The sequence below is a fragment of the Lissotriton helveticus genome, chromosome 4_1, assembly GCF_964261635.1.
Source record: "Lissotriton helveticus chromosome 4_1, aLisHel1.1, whole genome shotgun sequence".
NCBI lineage: Eukaryota > Metazoa > Chordata > Amphibia > Caudata > Salamandridae > Lissotriton > Lissotriton helveticus.
The window spans coordinates 1,595,486,215-1,595,508,777 of record NC_136063.1 but is presented as its reverse complement, the minus strand read 5'-3'; the positions used below and the strand labels follow the sequence as shown (position 1 = coordinate 1,595,508,777).

Here is a 22,563-nt window from a genome sequence, read left to right as displayed (position 1 = left end):
TATTCCCATTTCATATGCTAACCGAAGGCGCAGAGGTTGTTTACTCAGAGAGTGAAGTGAGAAAGTGTATGTCTTCCAGGTCTTGTATGGTGACACAGCTGAGGTTAGAACATTGTTCCATCATCATTAGCGGTTGTGTAAAGGAAGTAACCTTTCTCATCATCTTCCATCTCCACATTCTATAAGGAAAACAAGCATGGGAATATAGTGAACATGAAGGCCCTATTGCCACATCCAAAACACATAAAGTTATGGTGGCTTCTACAACGCTATTGTTATCAGTGATATGGCACTAATCACTGATACCTAAATTAAAAGATTCTGGCATGGATCGGGGTAAGCCCAAGAGGAGACGAAAGATCAATCTTATCAGAAGAGGAAGCCTCACTCACATAATGTGGCATGCTTCATCATAAGCAAGCCCTCCCTAACCTAGTAGGACAATACCACCAGGGCGGACTTAACCTCGTAATAAACCCGAAGGAGGGAGTTCTTAATTCAGATAATTTCTATAAAAAAATATAGGGGGATCCAGATAAAGTTAAAAGTACCTAGTGATAACAGGTTTTACCTTTATTAGTGGTGAACTCTGGTGCATCTAAAATCAACTACACAATCGAATAAGAGCACACTTGCTCAGACCACCGTCTTATCGCCAACATGTTTTTGCCCTATTCTAAGTTGCCTATATCAGTCAGGGGCATTCGTCAAGCCTAAGGATCCCTAAAGACCTAGACTAACAAATAGTCAATAATAAAAAGTTAAAACTATGCACTAGAAGGACCAGAGTGAATCCTACCTGGTCTTATTATTAATGAACCCTGACAATTGGGATACCAGACATCCAGTCTGGGAAGGACAATGTAATCTGTAGTCACTTGCATCTGGGTGAGGATGGATGATACATTCTCCTGAACGGTGGACCTCTTGATGACTGTATGACTTCTGAGTAGCTGATTGAAGAGGTTGGTGTAGAGGGCATTTCTGTTGTCAAGGCAAATGGTGATCAGGGTCTTTCTGGTGTTGATTGGAATCCATCTGAAGATCCTCTGGACCATCCAAAGTATCTGCAAGCAGCAAAAGGCGACTGTGCTGGCTTGTTGTTACATGGTCATTTGTCTGTAAAGGATAATCCCTAGGTTGCACGCTTGGTTTGTTGGTGTGGGGGTAGGTCCAAGATTGTCTGGCCAACAGCTGTGGTCCCAGGAGGTGATGTTGTTCCCGACAATCAGCACTTCTGTCTTGTCGGAGTTCAGTCTGAGCCAGCTGTCTCTCGTCCAGTTGGCTATGTTGATCATGGCGTTGCAGAAGTTGGTTATGGTATTGGAGGGGTCCTTGGTTAGTGAGAGGAACAGTTGGGTTTTGACTGCATATGAGATTATATTGAGTCCGTGGGATCTGATGACATCTGTGAGTTGAGTTATCTAGATTTTGAACACAGTGGGGCTGAGGGATGATCCTTGTGGTACGCCGCATGTGATGTTTTTGTGTATGGAAGTGAAGGGAGGCAGTCGATGCTCTGTGTACATCCTGGAAGGATGGAGGCGATCCACTTGAATGTGTCTTGTTGTATGATGATGCTGTAAAGTCTGTTGATGAGGGTACTGTGTAAGATGGTGTTGAATGCCATTGAGAGGAAAAGTAGAATCAGGGGCATAGTTTCTCCATGGTTGAGGAGATTTCCGATGTCATCCGTGGCAGCAATCAACAATGTCTCAATATTGTGGTTGGTCCAGAATCCTGACTATGAGGCGTCCATTAGCTCGTTTTGTTCCAGGAATTCAGTGAGCTGTTGGTTGATAGCTTTCTCAAGTACCTTGCCCAGGTAGGGGAGCAGGGAGATTGGTTGATAATGTTTGAGATCGCTGGGTTTGGCGAAGAGTTTCTGTAGGAGGGGTCTGACACCTGCATGCTTCCATCTGTCCGGGAAGGCTGCATGCCAATGGGGTTTGTTCTGAGGTCGTAGAGGTGGTGGGGGCAGGGGTTGGAGGACACCCCAGAGTGGATAGTAGACGTGATGGCTGTGGTGGTCCGGGTGGTGAGCAGACACCAGGTGGTGATCGTTTGGCTGGTGTTTGTTGGTTGGTTGAGGTCATTAAAGTTGAGGGTGTTGGGTTGGAGGTCGAAGCTGACATAGATGATGGCAATCTTTCTGTGGAAGTAGTCAGAGCTGTTGGGAGGGGTGGATAGTGTTTTCTGTGGCTGTCGGATTGGAGAATCCCTTGACTATTTTGAGAAGATTCTTAGTGTGGTTGGCCACAGTGTCAATGGTGGTGATGGCTGCTTTCTTGGCTTCCTTTATATGATGGTGACAGTTTATGAGGGCTATTTTGTGAACTGCTCTGTTGAAGTTTTTCATGCTGCTCCATTGCTTCTCTAGTTGTTGGCAGTTGCGCTTTGTGGTCCTGAGCTCTGGAGTGTACCAGCTGGCTTGTTTTGAGGTTATGTTGGTTTTTATAGGTTTCTATGTAGCGACTTGGTCTAGGCAGTTGGTGATCCAGGTGGATAAGGACTGGAGTCTGCGGGTTGGGTGGTGGTGAGGGCCTGTGTCCACTGATTTTCAGTAACCTTACTCCAGCTACGGTGGGAGGAGATGAAATGCTTGGTGATGGTGTGCTGGGTATCGGAGAAGGTGAAGTATACAATGGTGTTGTCTGAATTTGATTTTGTCGTTGAAGGAGAAAATGGAGCCAGTGTGTGTCCAGCCTGGTGCTTGGGTTCCGTTGGATGAGGCCAATGGTGTGCAAGTTATCCAGGAGGACAATGGAGTTGCGTTGATGTGGAAATTGAGGTCCCCAAGTAGAACGTAGTTGTAGGAGTTGATTGCTAGGGGCACAATGAGGTTGGAGATGGCGTTGCAGAAGGTGGGTTGAGGTCCCTGGTGTCTGTAGGAGAGAGGGCCTCTAATTGTGGTCTTCACGTCGGTCCGTAGTTGGAAATTGAGGTGTTCCATGAGAGGCGAAGAGTCGTCTTTGGTGATGGTGCATCTGACTGTTTCCTTGAAGATGATGGCAATGTCTCAGCCTAATTTGCTGGTGCAGTCTTGGTGTATCATCTTGTATCCATCTGGAGTGTCAGGGTTCGAGGAGGGGTTGAGACACATTTTGGTGATAAAGGGAACATCCCTGGAGAGGGCGGTGATAGTGACCCAGATTTCTGTGACATGTTTGCAGAGGGAGCATGCATTGAGCAGGATACATTGGAGCGGTACCTTGGTGGTATATAGGCAGGTGACAGGAGGGCCAGGGATCCTGGTGCTTTGGGTGTGCCTGTGGCACATCAACAGTACAGCTGTGCAGTGGCCTCCAGTTGTAGTCCTGGAAGGGGCTAGCTGGGAGACAGTATGGCAGTGATCTGGAAAGGCAGGCGCAAAAAAAATGGCTGGACTGTGACTACAGCAGGTCACTCGGTTCACAATTAGCCACCATAAACCACTAAAAATACCTTAAACCAGTGACAAACACATAAAATAAAAATAAAATAAAATGAATGAGGCTCTATTGGGCTAGTGAGGTGTCCAGGGGACGTCAGCAGGAAGTAGTCACCTGGGACAAAAACTAATCCTTTAGAAACAAAGTAGATCCCAAACAAATACGTGAAGAAAGCTACAGTCAGAATTTTGTTTCTGCATGGCTTACCTGAAACCGTACTGTACACAAGATAATGGGGAAAAGAAAACACCTTACTTTGCCCTCCTCCGAGACAATATATACACACAAAAGAAAGTAAGGTGAATACACGTCTCAATTTATATATATATATATATATATATATATATATATATATATATTACCTACTGGCGGTCGCCAGTAGGTATATATAGTTAGGATTTTTTCTCTATGGGATTTTTGAGAATTCTATGTCGAATAACTTTGGCGTTTGAGGACGGAATTGGCTGAAATTTTCAGGAAAATGGCACATTTTGTTTCTGAGAAGCCCCTGAAAATTTGGGGGGGTTTCGTCGAGGGGGGGCCGAGAAAAAAGGGGGGTCCCAAAACGCGTTTTTCCCATGCAATTTTCCATAGGGCGGTTGGCCTCACTTTTAGCTCGAACGGCTGAATGGATTTCCACGAAACTTGGCAAAATTGTAGGGACTGGTAGCCCGATGTGCCTTTGCTAGGTCTCAATATATGTGTTCCAGTGGATTTTGAGAAATTAACGTTCCCAAAAATATATATATCTGTAACCGAGCTCCGGGCAGCGCCCCGGTTCGCGTACCTGACGCGTAACGGAACTTCGCGAAGCGAAGCTGATTGGCTCTCTGGTGTCTGTCAACATTCTAAACAGTCCGGAGCGGCCGCCATCTTGTCTCTCGGTAGGATCGAGAGACAAGATGCGGTGAAAAACGAAGGGGGAAATGAAGGAAAGGGGGCAAGGTAGACCCCTCCTGACCCCCTAGGATTGATGAGGGGGATATTAAAGTGCCCCGCGGGGCAAAACAAATTTTTTTTTGCCCCGCGGGGCCCAAAAATTTTTATGCAATTTTTCGCCATAGAGGCGCGTCCCGGTACGCGAACCGGGCAGCTAACTGGCAGCGTAACGGGAGTCCGCCATCTTGTGTTTTTGGAGCGTCCGGTTCGCGTACCGGGTAGCGTCCCAGTAAGCGTAACAAGAGAAACAGTAAAAAAAAAAAATTTATAGAATAAATTATCAAGAAAACTTTGAAAAATTGTAGGGACTGTTTGTTTGATGTGCCTTTGCAAGGCCTCAAGATATGTGCACGTGTGGATTTTGTCTAATTAAGGTTAAAAAAAATATATATATCTGTAAGCGTGCTCCGGCGCGCTTACGTTACCGGTTTTGTTTGCGCTGCAGAGCCGATACGTCACGGTTATGCGACGCGTCATGAGGCGTCTCACGTGGCTACGTGATACGTCACGTAATAAAGAATATATTTTACAGATATAGATATTAGCTTTTAAAAAACCATTGAAATTCACTGAAAAAACCATAGGTTATAGACCATATATAGTTAGGAATTAGCATTTACAAAACCTTGAAAATTCACTGAAAAAACCATAGGTTATAGACCATATATAGTTAGGAATTAGCATTTACAAAACCTTGAAAATTCACTGAAAAAACCATAGGTTATAGACCATATATAGTTAGGAATTAGCATTTACAAAACCTTGAAAATTCACTGAAAAAACCATAGGTTATAGACCATATATAGTTAGGAATTAGCATTTAAAAAACCTTATTTTACTCACACAAAACCATTGAAATTCCATATATAGTTCCATATAAACCTATGGTTTTTTCAGTGAATTTTCAAGGTTTTGTAAATGCTAATTCCTAACTATATATGGTGTATAACCTATGGTTTTTTCAGTGAATATATATAGCTTACGGCCTGGAGGCGGAGCTTACGGCCCGAAGGCAGAGCTTCCGGCCCGGAGGCGGAGCTTACGGCCCGGAGTCGGAGCTTGCGGCCCAGAGTTGGAGATTTCAGCATGGCAAAAATCCCCACCTCCGAGCCGGAAGCTCCGCCTCCGGGCCGGAAGCTCCACCTCCGGACCAGAAGCTCCACCTCTGGGTCGTAAGCTCCGCCTCCGGGCCGGAATTTACTCCCCGATTTCGGACTTAGAGTTAGTAGTCTTAAATCTATTCTGTGAATACCAAAAGTAGTAAGTTTATTCTGTGAATCCCGAAAGTAGTAAGTTCACTCTGTGAATCCCGAAAGTAGTAAGTGCATTCTGTGAATACCAAATAGTAGTAAGTTTAGGATTTAGTCTTAAGTTCATTCTGTGAATCGGGCCCAAAGTGCTCAGGAACTGGTTTGGACTAGGCAGAGGCCTCTCTGCCTTCAGAGAACAAAGGATTTTGGGGTATAAATATTGGGACCCTGATCCCAAGAAATTAGATCACTTCTGGAACTAGAAACCTTTCTGCAAAGGAGAAGAACCAAAGAACCTGCAGGAGTTTGGACTGCCCCTCTGCCAGTGTGTTGTTTGCTGGTTTGACCTGCAGTGGTTGCTTCATTGCCAAGTGAAAGGAGAAGGAACTTTGTAAGGACTTTCATCTATAGAATATTCTCCAAGGGCTTGAACTGTGCTTGCCTCATGCTGAAGTCTCAGGGACAAAAGACTTCACCTCCAGCTCCCTCCTGAATTTCCTTGCTGGGAATTCTGACTCTAGACACTTGCGTGCCGCTGGGAGCTGGAAGCGCGACGCAGCGAGAAGAAGCATGTCGCCGCCACAGCTGAACTCATCGCAACGCCGGAGATGCGAGCCTTCGCCGCATCTCCCTGGAAGCGTGTGTTCATCGAAGCTGTCTGCCGTCGCATCACCGGAGAAGCGTGACGCCATCATGAGAGTTGCCATCGTATCACGGGAGAAGCGTGTCACAGGGCCTGTCACGGCTCCAAAGTACAGAGTCGTAGCAAGGCTGCCAGGGCGTCATCGCATCGTCATCTCATCGCCGCATCAAGGGTGCCATCTTCTCGCATCGTAATCGGATCGTCGCATCGCATCAAGGCGCCATCTTGCGCACGGCAACGGGCCCGCAGGCCGAGAATCTACGCATCACCTCCGCACCGGTAAGGCTCACGACGAGTCCCCTACTTTGCGCAAGCATTGAGGAAGGACGCAACCGTTCCCCCGGGTCACGGAACTGACGCATTTCCCCTTTTGCAAGCCTTTTGTTCACTTTGCGCTACGCATCCAGGTACTTTGATGAGAACTTTGTCGCATTTAACAGCAACTTGATCTAAGAGACTTTAATCATCTTTTAAGTAATCTTAAGTGTAGTATAGTGGATTTTTGTCGGTCTTGTGTTAAGTCTATATAAAGAATATTTATTTTTATAAAACATGTGTTGTGTCCATCTGTAGTGTTATCACTGTATTACTGTGTATATTCACAAATGCTTAACAGACTGCCTCTGAGATAAGCCTGTCTGCTCGTGCCAAGCTACCAAGGGGGTGAGCAGGGGTTATTAAGGAGTGTAATCCACTTATCCTGACTTAGAAGTAAGGGTCCCTATTTGGACAAAGATGATAACCATTGCCAACTAGAGACCCACAGATCTAACAGGAACCTTTGTGTTCATTACTTGAAATATGTTCATCAAAACCTTTTCTCATGAAATATGGTTTCCGAAAAATAATATGCATGTGTATTTACAGCTATATAAGATAAATAATTATCAATTCATTGATCAACCTGACTCTTAGCATTTTTCATGAATACTACCTATCTTAGTTGGATTTTAGTATAAACCAAATTACCTTCTCCATCATTTTCTCTAGTGGGAAACATCCTTTACAACGAAACTTTTACAACGCAGTGCTTTTACAACGCAGGTTTTACAACGAAAACCATTACAACGCATTACACTGGGGGGCACTCTAGGATAGGAAATAGATTTAATTTGCTATCCAACACCTTCCCTAGTGTCCACGGGGACTGGAGTTGGAATAGTAAATTAAACTATTCACTATCCAGCACCCCAAAGCGCTATGCGTTGTAAAGGTTTGCGTTGTAAAAACTGCGTTGTAACAGCATGCGTGGTAAAAGCATGCGTTGTAACATCATACAACCTCTCTAGTCTATCCTCTTCAGAGGTCACTTACTTCACATCCTAGATATAAATAAGGACCTTTTATTTTTACCTCCAAAAGAAGCCATGAGATTAGAGGAATCAGGCAAAGTTAAGGCTAGGCCTAAAACCCATTGCACAAAAGTTAAAGCAGCCGTTGCTGCTCTTTTCTCAAATGTTGCTCTCAATTAGATTTATATACCGGCCACAGTGTATACCCCTACCAGATATGGGGGTGTGGACTATAAATCCTGAAAAGAAGCAAGTGGGTAAGAGATATATGCCGAAGCTGTTGAATCATCTCCTTCACTTTACATGAAGCACCTTGTTCTTCTGGTCTTGCCACTATAGTAACGTTTGATTGATAGTCTATTCATCTAGTCTTTATATATTAACGAAGAGTAATTTGTAATCCTCGTTGTCCATTATGAGTATCTCCATCAATGTCATAAATAAACACGTCTTTCTCTTGCTCAGTTGTCCAAATTAACAAAGGGCAGTCCAAGTCTTTAGTCAAAGACTTCTGCCGACCTAGCTGCTCCCATCACTTTCTCATAAAAGGGGAACAAACAAACGCAGTCTAAAGTGACAAATTTGTTCAGATTTAAAAGACATGGTAGGCTTTTAAAAACAGTGGGCCCGATTCACAAAAGTAATCTAAGACAAAATCCTAACTTTACGACTTTCTATATGCACAAAAGGCATTTAGGAGTAGTAAAGTTAGGAGTTTTCTCAGTTAAGGAGTAGAAAAGTTAGAAATTCCAACTTTACTACTCCTAAATGCCTTTTGTGAATACCGAAAGTCGTAAAGTTAGGATTTTGTCTCAGCTACTTTTGTGAATCGGGTCCAGTGAATATCTATATATATCTATATCTATATCTATACACACATATATATATATATATATATATATATATATATATATATATATATATATATATATATATATATATATGTATATATATATATATATATATATATATGTATATATATATATATATATATATATGTATATATATTTCTCTTTGAAATAGTATTCCAGCCCCATTCATAGCCTAAGATAGTGAAAGCTCATTGGTTTAATGAAAATAACTATGGTATTGTTGGTTCAAAATATAACATCTATGCTTGTTTCCGATGATAGGAATAAAATATGGCATTGAAGAAAAAAGAAATACAGCTTCAGGTCTGTATTAACCTTAACAACGTATAATAATGCTATGACTAGAACCATAAAAAATTGTGAATTTTCAAAAATATGTGTTTTTATTTTTAGACTGTTATAAGTACTGATGAAGAATGGAAGAACATGATGCAGTCTGAGGGTGTTACTGGTATGGAGTATTAATATTTTCTCCCATATAACTAAGCCTTACACTTACATGTAGTTTTTTGTGTGTTTAAATCTCTTTATTTGTAGATTACAGCTTTATAACACATTAAACAACTCTTGGGGGAAGGGCACGCTGCTCCATAATACACAAGGCTGGAGTTTTTCAGACCGTGCATAAGTTATAGCCAGGTTTCACCCAACTCCACAACCCAACACCCATCGACTATCACAGACACAACAACATCATTAGCGCCCATACTCAAAAGAATCAGGCAAAGGCACTGTTTGCCGATGGGGACGGGCTACAGGCGTTCCATGGCATCAAAAACAAAATTCATAATGTGTAGAATCACAGAACATCAGTAATATCACAAGTCAACCACAATGGTGTAAATATTTCTCCCCTTCTCATCATTCTTCTCTTCTGGTTTCAGGGTATACACTTGCCACATGGTGCAATCAGTACCCCCACCGCCCAAGGGGCGGAGCCTGGCCAGTGCATCCACTTCCACCGTAGCCCATTCCACCTGCTCCTGCAGTCATTGCCTCACCCCCGGTGCTAAGCTGGCCTTCCATGACATCGCTATCTGTCTCATAAAGAGCACAAGGACCAGTGCAACAAACCTGCTGGCACCCCTATTACCCTGGGCCTTAATCCAAACAGACAGTATTCAGGGTTGAGGGGCTCCACTTACTCCACTAGCTCGGAGGGTGTCTCCATCACGTCCCCCCATGCCTCCCAGAGGACAGAGCAAGCCCAAATCATGTGGTAAAAGTCAGTGGGTTGCGTGAGACAGCAAGAGCACTCCAGCGGAGTGCGTGGGAATATCTGATGGATGCGCTGCAGTGTTCGGTAGGTCTGGTGCAAGTAGTTAAATTGCGTGTAATAAAGTGTGGGTTTCTGGACACCTCATGCACATGTGCCATTGCCCTCATCCATTGCATATTGCATAGGCGCACAGAGCAGCCAGACACTTGACCCTGGCTGGCATCACAACCTCGCTGAGCTGGGCGTGCAGAGTGCAATACATCACAGTAACTGCCCCACCACATCCCCTTGCATAAGCACAACCTGTAATGGGCGTGACGTGTGTGGTTCTTCAGGCACCCTCCATCACACAGCACAGCAAATGCATGCCAAATGGCATGGTAGTTCAGAAAGCATCCCACTGGTAGTCCCAGGCTGTCCTCCAGAGCCTGAAATTATCACAGTTGCCCCTCCTGAAATAAACCCTCAGAGAATATTACTATTATGTCCTCCCAGATGAATGTAGCACTCAGGTCAAATAAATCTACCACTATCAGTGGCTGCCAAATTGATAGTGAGCACATACAGTGGGTGACTCGCACCACTACCTCAAACATATGTATGCCAACAATTGCATGCCACTTGCATCAGTCTGTTGGCATTACATCACAGCCATGTCAGGGCCAGCTGCCACCACAGGGCCCATTGAACAATCTCTCCCTCTGCAAGAGGTGCCGTACCCTGCCAGTGCATCAGCCACTTGCAGCTGAGCTGCAGCGTTATAACGCTCACAATGTGGAGCCGCTAGGATGCCATTCACTAAAGTGCGCTGCGTTATCGGTAGTTCATCCCTCTTCCTGCCCGCCAGATAAACCTGAAAACAACCCGTTAAGATCCCTGAAGAAGGGCTGTTGCACAAGCAGAGGCAATGCAGAGAACAGGCACAACAAGCTCGACAAAATCAGCATCTGTGCATTTGCCACTCAGCCCTTGGGCGATGAGGTAGTGAAAGCCAGGAGGGAAGGGAGCCACAAGTGGACGCAACAGCTTGGTCCAGATTTCCATGCATGAAGCCCTCATTGAAATGATAGATGTCACCCTCAGGTATTCAAGAAAATCAAAACGCCTCTCCAGTGGTGTGGGCATCAAGTTTTTGTGTTTATTTTCCTCCACCTGTAGGAGCAGGAACTAACAGGATTTGGCAAAATGTATGCACCAGCCTGACAAGTCCCAAATCTGTCTAGCATCGGCATGAGTGATCTTAAGGAAGTTCTGGCATTCTAAAGTAAATCAGAGCATCGTCTGCGTACATCAACACAATGTGCCAGTCATCTGATGCCTTCACTCCCCACATCTCAGTCTTAATGCAGAACCATGCTGCCAAAGGCCCCATGGTAGATGTGAAAAAGAGTACTGATAGCGGACACCCTGGTCTAGTGCCTCAACGTAAGTCCATACTTTCTGATTTAAATGTGCTTGTTTTAACACGTGTTGTTGGATTGCAGTATAGGGTTTGCACCCATCGCAAAAAGCCTGACCCCCCAACCCCAAGTGCTCCAACACAGCAAACAGATAACATCATCCAAGTGTGTCAAAAGCCTTCTCTATATCTAGGGATACTGATAGGCTATACACAGGATCCCCCTCGTATGACCTCTTCAGGTAGAGGCTGCCGGTGGATGTTAATAAAGGTGTTAAATTCAGGAATAAACACATTCTGGTCAGGGTGGACCAGCTTGCCCACTACTGGCAGCAACCTGTTTGCCAAGATCTTTCCCAATATGTTATAATTGAGGTGAATTGCGAAAGTGGGTGATATGAGCGCAGATCCTGTGGATCTCTCCCAGGCTTAGAAAATACCGCAATCAAGGCCTCCTGAGGGTGAATGGAAGCATTCTCACTTCCGCTGCCTCCTCACACAATTTCCGTAGATATGAAGTTAGTGTCATGCTGAACTACATGTAACAGTCTATCGAGAAGCAGTCTGTTTTATCGAGTGCCTTCTCAGAGATGGCCTCGCGTTTCTCCACCTGTAGGGCCTCCTCCAGCTCAGCGTGTGTGAGCTGGTATCGAGACAGAAGGGGGATCTCCAGCAAGAAGTCCCATATCAAACCCATGGTAGCAGTGTCCTTTGCTGTGTACAGGGTGCTGTAGTAGTTCCTGAATGATGTGTGTATGTCAGCTTGGGAACGGCTCACACGCGCAGTGCAAATAGTCCCTATTCCGTAACGTGGTGTTTCCCCTTGACATAGCCTTGCTTTCGTCTTTGCTGCCCAGTTCCCCTCACCCTGCAAGCTGGCAATGTGTTCCTTATAGTCAAGCTTTGTGAGCCAGGCCATGATCTCCTGATGTTTCTACCAAAGCTCCCAGAATAGCTGCTCCCAATCTACACATAGTGGGGTCTCCCTCGCAAAGTCTTGCAGCTCCCTCTCTGTGTCCAAAAATTCCCTTCACAAGGTCCCTCTCACCCCGATCTCCTAGCAATACCCTGGCACCAAATGACCATTTTCTGAGCCTCCCATTCTGATGCAGAAGACGCAGCGGATACCGTGTTCTGTTCAAAATATTGTGTAAGACTCGATGATATAGTGTCTCAAAATCCAGCTGCCAAGTGGGGATCATCGCCCACTCTCAGCCCCAGTGCACTGTCAACAGTAATAGGCAATGATCAGAGACTGTGTGCACCATGTAGTCGGTGGTCACTGTGCACCCACATATCGCTTCACAGCAAAGGAAAAGGTCTAGTCGTGTGTATATGTTGTGGGAGTAAAATGCATATTCCTTGGCACTGGATGTTGTAGCCTCCACACATCATGCAACCCTTTGTCATCCATCCACCTCCAAAAGAGGTGCGACACCTAGCGCCATGCCATCCCTTCCACAGGAAGAGCAGAGCAATCCAGTCCCACATCTGGAACACAATTGTAATCCCCACCCCACCACACACTGCCTGGGAATGCAGCAACACAGCTGGGGATAATCTAGTCAGGAATCAGTGTGCTGCACATTGGGGGCACACAGCACCACTAGAGAAAAGCAGTCCCCATCCAGCAGCCTCTCCAGTACCACGTAGCAATCCTCATGGTCTATTCCCTGGGCATGCACCGTAAAGGGGACCCCAGGGGCAATCCAGATCAGCACCCCCATGAAAAAAGTGATTTAGCAGGGCCGTAAGCATTCTCCTTTCAGCGCATCTGCACTTCTTGCAGCTCCTCAGTCACCAAGTGTGTTTCCTTTACAAGCGCTAGGTGGATGCAGTCATGTGCAAGGTAAGAGTGCACAGCTTACCTTTTTCTGGGTGTGGCCATTCCTCTGACATTCCAGGTCACAAGCCGATAAGATGGGGTCAGTACCTTAGCAGCCTCACCTATCTTGTTGAAGTATAGGTGTCCAACTGATCCCCCTACCCACCCTGCCCAACTACCCCATGAACCTTCATGTGCCGTGTGAAACACAATATGCATTGCTCCACATCTGGTGGACTCCATCTTGTAAACATTCCCTATAAAACAAACTCCCACCTCCATCTCAAAGCTGGATGCCTACAGCATAAACTACCTGCAACAAAGAAACAGTAACCCAACAGGCATACATCCCTTAATATTATTTGTCAAAATGTTTTTATTGAAATTTTGCAAGGGTAACAACGCCTTATAAGACACCAATCTATATGCTAGGTCAACTACATCCACAAGCTCCTGGGAGTTCCAGTATTCTCAATACAGAAATCCTGGCATAGATTGGCATGAATATACAGGGATTTGAACGCATTACAATTCATCACCTTTCCAATCATATAATGCCCAGTACCCTTAAAAGGAAAAAACAAAAAACATAATCATAAGAAGTTATCCAAGTGGATAAAACCATTATAACAGAACCTGCATGTCCGTAAGCTGCAGATGGAGAATGCCTTACACGTGTAGGGGGGGAGAGGTGGGGGCACAAGACGCCTTCACACAAGGAGACTCACATCCACAGAGTTCCTTGTTGGATTTCAGTTAGGAGTAGGTGAACAAGGTCTGGCTAAATCTAGAAAAGGTGGCGTTCTCTCAGTTGGGGCTGGCAGGTGAACAGTCGAAGCCCCTCCAAGAGATGTTTTACTAAGGGGTTCCATATATAGTCAGAGCTCTTCCGTGTATCGTCTAAAATATCTGTCATGCGGCCATCTGTCATAAGCTTCAAAGCTAGGGCCTGTCACAGCTAGCATACCATTGAGAGAGAGTAGGAGGCCCCAGCCTCTTCCAGGCTGCGGCCAGGGCTATCTTGGCTGCCCCCAGACAGAGCCACAGAATGGAGCGATCACCCATTGTTTGAAGTATCAAAGCAGGGTCTCGTAAGTCTAGCAGGATTTGTTCTGGGCACTGATATTGGATAGTCGAAGATCTCCCTATCCCGCGAAAGAATCTACTTCCAAAAAAGGTTGGATGGAGAAGCAATCCCACCAGATATGGCAAAAACGTCCCAATGTCCCACAGCCTCGCCAACACCTAGTAATGGCAGCAGGGAATATTGTATGTAGTTTCTCGCTATAGGGGAACTAATTGTATAAAATTGTACAATGCGCTTCCCTCAGGCCCATTGAGTGAGTATACCTAATGATATCTCTATAAACTGTTGCCCATTGTTTCTCTTACATGATGAAATCCAGTGTGGATTTCCAAAAGGACAAGATATCGGGGGCAGGCAGGGGCCAGGCAGAGCGCAACAGGGAGTACAAAAAAGGCTATACAACCTCTGGATGCCCCACCACTTCGAACAAATTGCTTGACAGGGAAGAGGTTCCTGGTAACCACTAGTCTAATCTGTGGCTGCATCACCCAGTGTTTCAGTTGAATATAATGAAATCTCTCGGATAGCAGGAAATTAAAATTACGACAGCAACTTTCAAAGGTCAGAACTTCATGCCCATGAAACAGGTCAGAGCTGGTTAAGCAGTGCCCGCCCTGCCTTCTGCCAAACTAGCCAGAGAGTGCAGGAGGACAAACAGGATTGTGTTGGATGGGTGTATGCAGGGCTGGGAATGTTGTTAGGTCACGGGATTTAAGGGCCGTAGCCCAGACTTCTGATAGATACATCTGCCGTGTGGATTCCTCACCTTGTGAATATCCCCCTTGCGTCAGCAACATTCGGAAATTCTGTTCGTAGCCTCGCGCCGACGTGGACTTGGACGTCATAGAGACACGGCATCGCACGCGACTCCGCTGACGTCACCGACGCCTATAACAGGCCCACACCGGCGTGATGACATCAGTTCCCTTTTTTCCGCGTCGTCAACGGTTATCGGGAATCTCAGTAGCCAACTGGTACTTTGTTGCCTTTTTGTTGCATTTGTCTGCTTCTCTGTATCCATTTTCTTCGACGATGTCTTCGAAGAAGACCGGCTTCAAGCCCTGCAGGGAGTGCGGTAAAATTATGTCTATTACCGACCGGTACAATGACTGCATCTGGTGTTTAAGTTCTGACCATGATGTAGATGATTGTTCTTCATGTCGGAAGATGAATCCGAAGGCCCTGCGAGAGAGAGAAGCAAAACTCCTGATGGCAAGACTGAAGGCTGGAAAGGAGAAATCGTCGAGATCTCGTTCTCGAAGGGCGAGGTCGAGGTCGAGGACGAAGTCGAGGTCTGGATCTCGTGAAGGTTCATCCTCGAAGTCGAATTCAGATCATGCTTCGAAATCGAGGAAGAAGCATAAGAAGAGGAGACATGAGTCCCGACATCGTTCCGGTAAGGAGTCGGGGTCGAGGTCGAAGTCACCGAAGAAGGCACGTTCTAAGGTGGTTACTCTTGATGTCTCTGAACCTGAAGGTGAGGCCTCACCTTCGGAGTCGCGAGTGCGGTCTCCGACTCCAGCTCCGAATCCGTCTCCGAATCCGTCTCCGGCGCCGGCCCGAGAAGAGGAAGAGGTACAGGAGAATGTGGATTCCGCGCCTGTTGAAGAGCCGAATCCAGACACTCCCCGAGGTCAGCCTGAAGGTTTTCAACCGCCCTTTCCTACACCAGGCCAGGACCCATCAGCGTTTCTTAACGCTATGTATGGCGTTTTTTCAAGGGCGTGGTACCCCTCTGGTGCACCTTCGGGTCCCATGGGTCCTCTGGCTTTCAATGTAGGACTTCCTCACTCCTATCCTCCAGCTCCGTTTATGCCTTATATGCCGGCTCTGACGCCTTGGCAGTTTCCGGCTCCGCCGAGGCCATCGACGCCGATTCCGACGTCGCCTGCTCCAAGTCGTCCTCGAGTACATCCCTCTGAGCCATCGAGTTCGATACCGACGTCGATACCGAATCCGTCAGAGCCGATGGTGGATCCGGTTGCAAAACGTGTGAAGGAGAGATCCAGAAGGGAGGCTCAACGCCTTTTGGAAGAACGGAGGTACTTGGATTCACATTCTGATATGGAGGAAGGTGAATTGGATGAGGATTGTTTTGAGGAGTTGGCTGACACAGGAAGCCTAGATTTCTCTCCAGGGTGGGAGTTGCCCTCAGGCTCTAGTACGCCTTCTAAGGATGTTCAACCTTATCATTTAGTTATGAGGAAGGCTGCTGATCTCCTTCAATTAACTTTGCCGACTGTGGAATTTAAATCCAATATTCTAACTGAGGTCTTACATTCTCCAAATTCAGTAGTGGAACCTCTACTTCCATTTAATGATGCCTTGACAGAGCCCATTTTGGAGGTATGGAAGAAACCATTGTCAGCTCATGCTGTTTCTAAGAGTGTTGCCAGGAGGTACAGGGTTGCTCCTGAGGACCCTGCCTTTTTGACCTCTCATCCTTCACCGGAGAGCTTAGTCATTCAAGCTGCATGTTCTAAGAAGAATGTTAGTGCTTTTCCCCAGGTTCCATGTGAAAAGGAGGCAAAGAAACAAGATCAGGTTGCAAAGAAGACCTTCTCCTCTGCTAGTATGGCATTAAAGTCAACAAATGCCACTTGTCTGATAGAGAGGTATATGCATGCCCTTATGAATTCTTTGCATGTTCTTACTCCTAAGGTTCCTGATGCCAACAGGAAGGACTTTGAGGAGGTGATTTCAGACGCACAGGCAGCAGCTTGCCAGGTTATACAAAGTGGTTTGGACACTGCAGACTCTGTGGCGCGCATCATGGGCACTGCTGTCGCTACTAGAAGGTCTGCCTGGTTAAAATCCTCTGACTTTTCGGCGGATGTTCAGGCAACTTTATTGGATCTTCCCTTTGATGGGTCTGGCCTCTTTGGGAAGAAGGCTGATGCGGCCCTTTAGAGATATAAGGACAGTAGGGCTACTGCTAAGTCTTTAGGTCTTCAGATAAGAGGCTCTTCGACCAGCAGAAGATTCAGGGGTTTTGGTCGCTCTTCCTTTCGGAATTACCGACAAGGTCAGCAGCAGCAGCAACAACAGCAGCAGCAGCAGCAAAATTCCATGTACAGATCGTACAGGGGAAAGCAGAGAGCACGTCCTCGTGGGCGTCAAGCCTCTTCCTCCTCCACTTCCTCCAACCCTCCTGCCCCAGAAAAGCAGTCATACAGCCTGATTCATGAAGCGAAATAGCGCCCGCAATGGCTGCGAAAACGCAATTGCGGGTGCAAAACACGGAATCGGCATTCAAGTACGAAATAGCGAATTCGCAAAAAAATAATAGCGATTGAAATAGCGATTACGCTATAATAGTCGCAGACTCCGGGAAGTCGAGCATTAGCGATACGGAAATAGCGACCAACCACGGAATCTGCGAAATGAATAGCGAAACGCAATATTGTCTCAATCGGCATTCATGAAATAAATACATTAGCGAAAAAGCGCTAATTCGCACGTTTGCGCGGCACAATTTAAGGACAACTCAAAGCAGGTGGTAACCATAAAAGCCATGATTAAGTAAAATTTGAAAAACTGTTGGCCAATCACCAACAGGTCCAGGCCTGACCAATCACACATAAGGACATTCAGCAGCAGCATTAGGCGTTCCACAATGCCTGGGATGTACATGGTGGTGAGGCGGCGAAGGCTACAGCGAGCAGCACGGAGGAGACGCATGAGGCAGGCAAGGATTTACCGGCAGCGGGTCACCTTGCTGGGCCAAACCAGAGAACAGATTTATGCAAAATACAGGCTGAATGGGGAAATGATCACCTGGCTGATACAAGAACTCGACCCCATCATGCAGCACCCAACAAGGCGAAACAATTCTGTGCCCACACATGTGCAGGTATTGTGCAGCTTGCACCTCCTGGCCTCCGGCAGTTTCCAGGGCATAGTAGCCGCTGCTGGGGGGATATCCCAGCCCACCATGTCACGCTGCCTCCACACTTTTGTTGACGCCATGCTCAGCCAGCTCCACCGGCACATCACATTTCCCACGAGCCAACAGGAATTGGACCTGACAAAACTACAATTTTATAATGTCGCCCATTTTCCCCATGTCCTCGGCTGCATAGACTGTACCCACGTCGCCATCTGCCCACCAGCTGGCACGGAGTATATGTACCGCAACAGGAAGTCCTACCACTCCCTCAACATACAGATGGTCTGCAATGCCAAGACCATCATCACTGACATTGTGGCCCAGTACCCAGGGAGTACCCATGACTCCTTTATCTTCAGGCACAGCGGACTCCACACACGACTGATCAGGGGAGAGTTTGGGGAAGGACACCTACTTGGTAAGTACACTTTGTCGACAATGTCACATTGCTATGAAGTAACTGCGCTGCACAGGCAATCAACATCTGCTCCTCTCATTCAGGTGACAGTGGCTACGCCCTACGGGAATACCTCCTGACCCCTTACCTCAACCCTGCCACACCTCAGCAACGGCGCTACAATGTTGCGCACATCCGGACAAGGAACTGTATTGAAAGGACATTTGGCCTGCTCAAGAGCAGGTTCCGTATACTGCACAAGACAGGTGGGGCCATGTATTACAGTCCTGCAGCGTGCTGCCGCATTGTGGCTGTCTGTGCAATGCTTCATAACATTGCAACCAAGCGCCGGATACCAGTTGACATCTCAGGCAGTGAATCTGAGGGGGACGACCGGCCACCAGCACATGCGCACCATGCACGCGGGGAGAACCCAGCTGAAGGCCACAGACGTCGCAACCACATCACAGCTAACAATTTCTAGCCCACCCCCTTCCCACACCCCACATATCACAATTGCATGCAAAATGTAATGATTACACAAGGCGAATGTGTGCAGCAAAATAAATGTATTTGTTTGATTCACAAGAAAAAAGGGTCATGGTATCAACTATTTACAAATTACAGTATTCCTGCATACTGCATGTGAAGGTTCATGGCAGGCTTAGCGTCAGCCTGCGCCAGTGTCCCTCACACAATGTCATTGGCGCCTCCGGCGCGTAATGCCCAGGCGCCTGTGAGGCTCTTCCTCATCCTGGGCAGCTGTACCAGGCGTTGCCCTGGTGCTGCGCCTAGGTGGCGGGACCTGCGTGGCAGAGTGGCTGCTCACGCTGGAGGCACCCTCACTCGCATCGTCTCCCCCTACAATGGCCGGTAGCACAGGTGTATGCAGTGCGGTCACGGCGGTGGTCAAGTGCTCCAGCACCCGGGTTATGTCCTCGCAGCACTGGACCAGTTGGTGCTGCTGGGTCAGAGAGCGCCGCGACAGCTGGGTGGTGGCATTTGCTGCCACATAATTTGACCTACTATAGGTCGACAGCCGGCTCATCAGCTGGTGGTGGCGCCTGCTTGCAACACTGCGGTGCTTCACGAGCGCTGCAGTATTGTCCTCCATTGCCGCCGTCATGCGGTCCATGGCCGCCATCATGCGGTCCATCCGCTCTCCGACTCCCGCCACATTGCGGCCAATTTTATGCAGCTGGAGCTGGATGGCTCCTTGCTGCTGCGACTGGCGCTGGTGGATTCGGAGCATGCGCCGCTCCATGCTCATGCAGGCATGGAGATGCCCATTGCCCCTCCTGCTGTTCGGCCGCTGTGTTGCGGATGTGGCTGGCCCAGATCTGGTTGCACGAGCTGCAGGTGGTGTAGCAGCTGGTGTTGCTGGTGCGGCAGGCACTGGAGGCACATTGGTGGGGTGCCTGGCTCTGGCAGCCGGTTGGCCGGCAGATGTAGCATCAGGTACTGTGGGGGGCCTGGCCTTGGCAGCCGGTGGGCCGGCAGATGTAGCAGCAGGTACGGTGGGGGGCCTGGCCTTGGCAGCCGGTGGGCCGGCAGATGTAGCAGCAGGTACGGTGGGGGGCCTGGCTGCTGGTGTTGGTGCAGCGGCAGATGCAGGAGCAGGTACGGTGGGGGGCCTGGCTGCTGGTGTTGGTGCAGCGGCAGGGGCTGGTGGCTGGGTATCGGGTAGGGATTCCTCCTCCTGGGCCTCCTCATCAATCAGCAGCCTCTCGCTGTCACTGCTATCATCGCCACCTGTGAGGGTAAGTGGATACTCATTAGGTGCATGTGACTGTCAGATGTGCAGATGTTACATGCATGCTGGGTGTCATTCCCTGGATGGCTGTGGATTTGCGCACTTTGGAACCTTTCTGGCCGCATTGTGGTACTACTACATTGTGGACATACTACGTCTCCCACAATGCTTCAGGGCATTTCCTGATGCACAACATAGGCATGACTAAGGGCCAATGAGTGAGCCTATGTGGTCAGGGACGGTCATAGGGGACAGGGTCGCAGTCGCATGCCACTTACCTTGGGTGTCTTGGGTGGGGCGGGAGGAGTCCAGAGGGGTCACGCCAACACACGCCTCCCTCTCCAAGGTGTCCTCAACCTGGTCCTCCAGGGGTGTGTTGGGTGGGACAGTCGGTCCGCCACCTCCAGTGCCCGATGCCTCACCAAGGCGCTCCGCCACCCTCTCCTTGGCACGCCCTCGGAGGTCGTACCAGCGCTTCTTCAGCTCCTCCAACGAACTGTCCGCCACGCCCACAGAGTTTACGCTGGAGGCTATCCCCAGCCAGATCCTCCGCTTCTCCTGCTCTGGGACCCTCCTGGAGTTGGCACCAAAGAGCCGGTCGTGGTTGGCCACCACCCCTTAAATCAGGTTCTCGAGCTCCTGCTCGGAGAACTTGAGCTTGCGCTTGCGGCCAGCGCTGTTGCTGGGGCCAGGGACAGGTTCCTCGGACATGGCGGTCGCTATTTCTGCCGTTTCGGGAGTCGCTAACGGTGGTTTAGCGTCTGCTTTCCCTCGTGCACACTCGAAGGATGGCGTCACTGTGGTGTTTGGGGGTGGGAACTGGCTGCTTCCTGGTTGTGATGTCATCACGGTGCTCGGAATGCGTCTTCCCGTTTTCCAGATCCCGCGAGAATGCGACTCGCATTCCCGATCGCACGGGATTGCGAGTCGCAATCCCGTGCGATCGGGATTGCGAGTCGCAATCCCGTGCGATCGGGATTGCGAGTCGCAATCCCGATCGCAGGTAGCCGGAAATAGCGATTTTTCTGCGTTTTTTGTAGGTCGCTAACGGCTTTAGCGCCCGCGTGCGAGTCGCTATTTTTTTCCCGAAAAGTACATGAATGCCGTTTTGCGTTTCCTCAATAGCGAGTCGCTATTAATCGCTATTAGGGACACGCAAAACGGCCCGTACATGAATCAGGCTGATAGATCCGCCATTCAGGATCATGTGGGTCCAGTGGGGGGCCGGCTTACCCATTTTCTCCAGGATTGGGAATCGGTTACATCAGATCTTTAGGTTCTCAATCTTGTAGAAAATGGGTATGCCCTTCCATTTCGGGAATTCCCTCCCAATTACCCGCCTTGTCAAGGTTTTTGCACCGAGGAACACCTGTTGCTTCTACAGGAGGAAGTGCAGACTCTGTTAAAAAAGGGTGCGATAGAGGTGGTCCCAGAGCAGGAAAGGGGTCAGGGATGCTACTCCCGGTATTTCCTGATTCCCAAGAAGGATGGCAGACTTCGTCCAATCCTGGATCTCAGGATCTTGAATCTCTTTCTGAAACAGGAGAAATTCAAGATGCTCACCCTTGCTCAGGTTCTTCAAGCGCTGCTAGAAGAAGACTGGATGGTGTCACTCGACTTACAGGATGCGTACTTTCACATCCCAATCCTGAAGTCGCACAGGAGGTATCTCCGTTTTACGGTGGGATCGCAACACTATCAGTTTGCGGTCCTTCCATTTGGACTTACTACTGCGCCTCGAGTCTTCACCAAGGTGATGGCAGTGGTGGCGGCGCATCTCAGAAGATCAGGAATTCCAGTATTCCCTTATTTGGACGACTGGCTGATCAAAGCAGAGTCGTCAGAGAGAGTGCTCCATCATCTGCGAGAGACAACCCAGTTGTTGTACAGGTTGGGTTTTTCGATAAATGTACCCAAGTCTCACCTGGTGCCCTCCCAGCGCAACCTGTTCATAGGTGCTGTACTGGACACAACTGTATGTCGTGCATTCCCTCCTCCTCAAAGGATTCGCGACATACAGGAAATGATTCCTTTATTTTTCAATGGAGCGGTCGTTCCAGTCCTGAAGGTTCTTCGCCTGCTCGGTCTGATGGCTTCAAGCATTCTGTTGGTCAACCATGCACGCTGGCACATGAGGGCGCTCCAGTGTTGCCTCCGCAGGCAGTGGTATCAACACAACGGAGATCTCGGGGAGTCTGTGAGGATCTCCAGAGAAGCTGCGGCGGATCTATCTTGGTGGAGCGTGGAAGGCAATCTGTCTCAAGGGAAGCCTTTCCATCTACCTCCATCGGTGGCCACAGTGATAACGGATGCGTCCACTCTAGGGTGGGGTGCTCATCTGGGGGATCTGGAGGTCAAGGGTCTTTGGTCTCCAGAGGAAAGGTTGTTTCACATCAACTTTCTGGAATTGCGGGCGATTCGTTTGGCGCTCAAGGCCTTCCTCCCTTCCCTTCGCGGTCAGTCGGTCCAGGTCCTGACGGACAACACGACCGCGATGTGGTACATCAACAAACAGGGAGGAGTAGGGTCGCAGTGTCTCTGCAGAGAGGCTCTGCGCCTCTGGTCCT

At 48.2% G+C, this 22,563-nt stretch overlaps 1 protein-coding gene across 3 annotated transcripts in view; it reads left to right on the top strand.

The window, feature by feature from the left end:
• Positions 1-22,563, top strand: part of LOC144827613 (thioredoxin domain-containing protein 3-like) — a 311,179-nt gene that overhangs the window by 39,108 nt on the left and 249,508 nt on the right. For all 3 annotated transcript variants that reach the window (XM_078685858.1, XM_078685857.1, XM_078685856.1), the window contains exons 2-3: positions 8,689-8,730; positions 8,821-8,878. In XM_078685858.1, the coding sequence (XP_078541984.1) occupies positions 8,698-8,730; positions 8,821-8,878 (91 nt within the window). In that variant the 5' untranslated portion in view covers positions 8,689-8,697. The remainder of the gene's footprint in view (positions 1-8,688; positions 8,731-8,820; positions 8,879-22,563) is intronic.